Below are 6,562 nucleotides of genomic sequence, written 5' to 3' on the forward strand. Positions count from 1 at the left end.
CACATAAAAAGTAAAAATATTTTTGCTTTCCTTTCCCAAGAGCTGGTTGATTTGGCATTTCCGACCTCTAGCTCCTTAACTCCGTTAAAATTCTGCCACTTGGAAGCTGTTTAAGCTCTTTTTAACCCTTCACTTTTATAGAGAGGTGCCTCGAGTCATCGGTGAGGCCGCAATAAGCACAAGTGATGCGACAGGATATACTACTTACTATCGTACAGAGTAGCTAGGCTCCCCCTTGGTCACCCGCCAGCGACAGACGCCGCGTCGTAGTCGGTGCAGTACGGTAGCGCCATGTGTGAAAGCATTTAACCCCACAGTTCCTCCACAAGGTCATAGGACTGTAAATTTTTGAATTTCCTCCCAGCCTTCTTAAAATGCCTGGTAGGTTGGGCCAAAAATAGACGCAGCACTTGACATTTTCGTCTTTTTACAGCACAGATTTGATGCTGATTAGACTAGTTTTTTACAGCCTCTTGGCGCGGGTAAACCATTATTGCGCTTCACAGCTCCGCTACTATTTAAAACACCAAGACGTGTCTTTGGCATCATGACGTCTTTACTGAAGTCGTAAAAAGCCGAAGTGGTGTGGCAAAATATACTACTCACCAGCAAGCGGAGGAGCAAGGGCCTATTGGCCTCCCCCGAGGGACGTGCTGCAAAGTAGAGGTACAACCTACCGAGACTGAAACAACGCCAGTCAGTGACTTTTCCCCATTTGAAAAGGCATTTGATTCCATCAATTCCTCTTTGACGTCCTGATAAGAAAAAGTATTGCTAAAGGAACATACTACCCACTAACACCCAACAGGGCTGGAAGGCATGTTTTGAAGGCCACGCACCTGGAAGTGGAAGTACAATCTGCAGAGAATGAAGCACCCACACCGCTACATCGCTAATTTGAGAGGAAAAAAACTTGCACTTACTGTAACTGAGGTGCTTAAGGAACGCGTGTAGAATTTTGGCTCCTCTCCCCTCCCCCCCAGGCCAATACCTTGATGTATCATGCATCTAAAACTAATTGACAATCTAAAGAAATTCCATTTGTTTTGCAGCAGCCAACGCTTCAAATGGAGTAGCCGAAATGCCGTCGAATCACCTTTGGCACTACCGCTCCTTGAACATCAGTGCTCTTCTTGCCTCTGGCAAGTATTACATTGACGATAACGGCTACCTCGTTGCTGTTGGTAATGGAACGCGCTATCGTCTGCCATCGGGACCCCCGGAAGGTCGTGCCAGTGGCCCCTTCGAACTGCAGCCCATTCTTCCGGGCAAGAACCAACAACTGGCAGATTCCGCTGTTGAGTGGCTGGATTTGGCCACCGCTACGACAACTACTGCATCGAGCACAACGCTGGCGAGGATGAATACTCCCTCCAGGTTGAATTTCACATCAACGGGGGTTCAGGCTATGCCAAGTGCGTTGAATTGGTCTTTGGCGTTGATTGCCTGCTCCGCGGCGTTGATAGCCAATTTGGGACTGGTATCGATCAGTTGTTGGTACCTGTTTCGTGGAAAAAGGAGAATGCGAAGCATGACAGTGGCTGTTGAACCGAGAAATTCTATTCCCCTTCAGACAATCCCTGCCCGTCGAGAGGAAGGAATCGGATTAGCGACAGAAGTAAAGAGCGAGGTTCAACAAATAGGGATAACTTCTGTGTCATCAGGTGGTAAGAGGGGACGTATAATCTGCATAACCTCAAACTTTATTGAAGAAAACTGTCAAAGATCTTTTCCTTCCAGATAGCCATTCCAGCTCCGTATCTCTCAGCTCTGATGACTACCATCAACCCCGTCTTAGGACCAGGAAATCCACTACCAAAGATCTTCCTTCTGTCAATGCTTTCCTTTCCAACTCCCGTTCTTGTCTCGGCGTCGGCATCCACATATCTCTTCTCGGTTTCCTACTAGCCTTTCTTCACCTCCTCATCACTTGTTTTCACATCACCCAAACTCCTCTCAGCTCCATTCTCTGTCTATTCATCACCTCTATCTCCACTGACACAATCTTCTGCGTTTATTTCCATCTCCTTACCTGCCTTCTCTGTCTGATCCTCATTGGATACCTCTCTCGTCCTTCTACCACCCGCTCAAGCCAACAACGATTTGCTTGTCTTGCCCTCTCCCACTCTCTACCATGGGCGCTTGCTGCGGGTTCCGCGCTGTTCATCACCCTTAAACCATTCCCCTCTGCTCAAGTGAATCTCTTCTTCACTGGGTTTCATGCTTCCTGCAATATGGAACACCTCCAAGAACTCTATCTTCTCACCGTAGTGCTTTTGGTTGTGATTCCACTCGTTGGTGAATTCATCTTTGTCCTACTCCTCTTCTGCTGTTGCCGACGTCTACCTCGAAGGATTTGCTTCCTCGCGACCCTCCTTCCAATCACCAACGCCGTATCCTTCATTCCTGTGCTTGCAGTGGGTCTACCAAACCTAATCCTCCTTCCACTTACCCTAGATCCAATAATAATTGCTCTATTTTATCGATTTTCCATCCCGATTGATCATGGTGAAATCCATGACCTTACAACCAATCACTTAAATCAAGATCGATCTCCGTTGCATCAAATGGTAATGGAGATATCACCGTCCCTTTCCTCCGAGATCTACTTTCCTCAGACAATTCTGGCCATTGCACCACATCGATGTAGTCATGGCAATGAGCTGCCTAGCGTCTCGCCAAAGCTATGTCCACATCATCAGCATATTCTGGCGCATTCGCAGAATTGTACGAATGAGAGGAGTTTGTGCAATGAGATTCTTCAGCCAGCTGGTGAGTTATGCCTAATTATTCTTGCGCATTGCATATGTGGCTCGGTGTCCAAAATCCATCCGGGGCTGCAATTGTGCAGCTTTGCCTCTCAGGGGAGGCGGACGGTTGTCCGCCTCCAAATCAACACCGTGGAGGCTGGTTCACAGGAGATTCAAAAGATCCAGGTAGCTAGTAATTAAGTAGCCTTTTCGAGGGACGAACTTGGTAATCCCTATGATTATTTTTGGTCTGCATTTGAGTGAATGAAGAGTATCATATTATGGGACGTCATCGGCTACTTATTATCTATATAAGTAGTGTTGATGAAACCGATGCTATTGTTTTAGCTAAGGAATCAAAGAAAGTGGGTCCACCTATCTGGTTTTGGACGTATTTTTCGGCTTTGTTTTAGGTATAGGACATTTGATATGAAAATTCACTCAAGTGATTTAGTCAGAAATCTTCCTAGATGTGAGAATGTTTCTGAAAAACCTTTTTCTCCACCAAAACAGACTGCCTTGTAGAGGCGGGAATCATCAACAAACACTTTTGGTGGGGGAATTCTTAGAACGAGGGAGGGGCGCCAGCACGCGGATAGATGGGGCAACTTCGTTGGGAGAAAACACGTGTAAAAGCGCCTTATGCGCTTTTCTTCCCTCCCAACTTTTTTTGCTCTTAGACCGATTCAGATTGCAGTTTTGGACACGAACAAGTGGGATCCCTTTCGTCTCTCCGGGAGGGTTGGGGTAAATCCCCTATTAATCAAATCTGATTAGATGAAAATTAATTTTGGATGCTAAAAATACCCCTAATACCGCATTTTTGCGAGGGCGAAAGAGGATTTGGATTTGTGACGAAACATCTTTAGAAGCTTTAAACATCGGTGAATTTAAGGAGGCCCTACATGTCAATGTGGCCAAGCAAAATTTTGCCTCAGCTGTGCCGAATTAGCCGTCACTCCAAATCTTGCAATCTATAAGTCTTCTGGAAGCTAGTCGTGTCCGTTCAGAAGGCGATCTATCACCTTTGGGTAGAGGAAGCTACAAAGAGAAAGAAACGGTCTCCTCTTCATACAAGGGTGAATGTAAGCCGGGGATAAGGCCCTCTCTTTTCCATCCTTCCTTCCCTCCCTCTCCACCTCGTAGACTCTTCCCGTGTAGATGAGATGATAGATGCGGAATATGTCTGACATCTGTGCGACTGGAGTTACAACTACAGAAAAAGAAAAAATGAGCCAACAAAGTAATTTGTAGGAGAAAATAGTGGTTTCGCGCTTGGGGACAGTAGGTGTTGTGTTGGCCTACACCCTGATTCACCTACCAAGAAACTCGTAATTTACTAAGCACTCGCAGATTTTGCCAATTTTTTTTTCCAGTTCTACTTTTACTTTCAAGTTTGCTTGGTTCTTTTGGAGCAATTTTTCGCATCTGTAAAGGATTAGGTGCGAAAACCGCCTGTCACATATGTGTGCCGTTGGTAGAAAGATTATTAAGCTAAGCCACTCCAAACTTTTTGAAGCGTGTGAGTTGATGTCAGTTTATTTGCATCTAACATCTAATTTAAAACCTTGTTAAGGCCTTTTTAATGTTCTTTTTCACATATGATTAGGATGAGGTAAGAACAGGGCGCGTCACATATAAATGACGACGGTAAAGAGTGGGCTATGCCAAACACCGTGCTAAAATACAAGGTAAACGTCATAAGAACAGTCCCTTAGACTATTCTCTTTTGGCAATAAAAGGAATGGTTAAGATCTCCTTTGAACTCTTTCTGAAATTTCGAAATTCACGGACGTCTCATTCAATACTCCATACGCATTTGCTAGAGCTCCAGGACAGAAATCCTTTAATTTAAAATCGGAAAGATCAGCAGTACCTAATGCGTTCAATCTATCCAAGTTAATCAGACATACACACACACGCACTCCCCTTTTTAAAATGCTTCTACAGTCCGGAAAAAGGAGGACTGCCGAAACGATCTCCAAATCTTTCAGATGAAATGCCGCTCACCTCCTCCTTCTTCTGCCAAAAATTTGCGTTCCACCGTTTGCGCTACACATTAACTGCATCATTAATATTAGTAGCTCTGCATTTTATCCTCCCCGCTCGCCCACCGCATTGGTCCGCGCTCAAGGTCATATCAGCGAGGCGATTATAGCGCGCGTGCAGGCGCGGGACAATTGAACGCCACCAGGCTACCCCATCCACCCGTTGTATGAAGCCTCCCATTTTGAACAGAACATGTAGAAAAAAGATATATATATACGCACAAAATGCCGGAAGTGTCTGCAAATGAACCACGCCCAGGGTAGGTGTGGGCAACAAAAACCGTTTGGCTCTCCCTGGGCATCATCAAATAGTTAAAAATAATTTTAATGACTTTCCTTATACCTAAAAGAATTAATTATGGTCAAATGGTGCATTTGTGTAAACTATCATGAAGCTAGGGTGAAGCACTCGAGTTGCTTCAGCAGACGTCAACTAGTGGACGAGCCAAGTGACAGCGTAATCTTCTGCTTGGCATTCACTAGCACTACTCCCCACCTCTCATCTTCTGCTATGATAGTGACGTTGGAAGCGGTCACGTTAGAGGAGTGAAGAAGTTCTGTTCCAAATTCGTTATGGATATTCCTTTGTCGATATTAGCAAATTGGTTGACATTTTGTCTCCAAATTTCGGGTTAAAAATAGTAACTTCATTAAGTGATTAATTTATTTTCAACCACAGCAAACATCACTTAGATTTGACAAGTTGACAGTATCAAGCTAAGTTGTTCAATATGTCAGGGAAAGGCGAGGAGTAGTGGTAGACAGATGAATATCCACACTCTTGTCACAAATGGTTGTCTTGGTTTATCACACAACTCAGTCCGGAGGAGTGTCAGCCTCCGTAAGCGTGGCGGCAAATTTGCACTCCTCTAGGAGGACGTGAAGGAAGGAGGTAAATTCCTGCCCTCCGATTACTAGGCCATATCTTCTGAGAGCTCATTCATGGACCTGTCATCGGGGGATGCAGATGGCTACAAAATGTGTGTGTATGCGCGCAGAATACATCAGAGAGGGAGAGGAAGGGCTTTGGCATACGATGATTGTGCTATGGGCGGAACGCATGTGCATGTGTCCATGCGCATTCGATGCAGAAGTCAGATCAGGTCCGGCATAGAACGGAGTGATGACACACCGGACGCGGCGTCTGTCTAACCTCTGCTGTGACCCTTAGGCATGGAGATGATCATCAGACAGTTTCAAATCTACGTGCGTCATTCTGACTCACAACAGCCTCAAGCGATTGCCAAGGGAAGAGCAACAGTGCCTTAGTAGCCGAGTAAAAAGCTTGCAACTTTAAATGAAGGGGGTCTTTAAGAAAATTCTGCAGTAGTTTTATATACGTCTCATTTTTGGCTAAAAATTTGACCGCTTAGGAGCTGCCTTAAAAGAGCGCCCTGTCTGGAAAGTTTAACTCCCCTATCGGGCGCCAAATATCGCGTGATGCCACATGCGTCTCTCCTTTTATTTCTACCCACACTATTTGCGCATGAGCAAATATCAAAGGTTTCTTTTTAATCAAGTCATTTTGCTTTTTTATTCTCACAACCAAGCAGGTATAGATCTGTACTTTCAAGGGCTCGAAAAATATTTCCCGTTGTTAAGGTCTACTTATTTCCCAGATAAGTAGTTTACTGCACCCTTTTCATTACCTCCTGATTTAGTCAAAGAATTCTGATTAGTGGTTTATTAAAGACGTGAACCCATCCCAAACCGCTCCATTACCCCTTGGCTGCAATCCAGGGAGCATGAATCTACTGTTTTTCA

General features: G+C 45.0%; 1 protein-coding gene across 1 annotated transcript; it reads left to right on the plus strand. All coding sequences in view use genetic code 11, as the record gives it.

Annotated features, from left to right (window-relative positions):
• Positions 1-1,081: 1,081 nt before the first annotated feature.
• Positions 1,082-2,944, plus strand: EGR_08190 (hypothetical protein; the record flags this gene model as incomplete). The annotated part of the gene is made up of 3 exons (XM_024497439.1): positions 1,082-1,667; positions 1,741-2,772; positions 2,865-2,944. The coding sequence occupies 3 exons, from the start codon at positions 1,082-1,084 to the stop codon at positions 2,942-2,944; spliced, it is 1,698 nt and encodes a 565-aa protein (XP_024348149.1).
• Between the last annotated feature and the right edge of the window lie 3,618 nt (positions 2,945-6,562).

The sequence above is a fragment of the Echinococcus granulosus genome (assembly GCF_000524195.1).
Source record: "Echinococcus granulosus chromosome Unknown EG_S00098, whole genome shotgun sequence".
In the NCBI taxonomy this organism is placed as follows: domain Eukaryota; kingdom Metazoa; phylum Platyhelminthes; class Cestoda; order Cyclophyllidea; family Taeniidae; genus Echinococcus; species Echinococcus granulosus.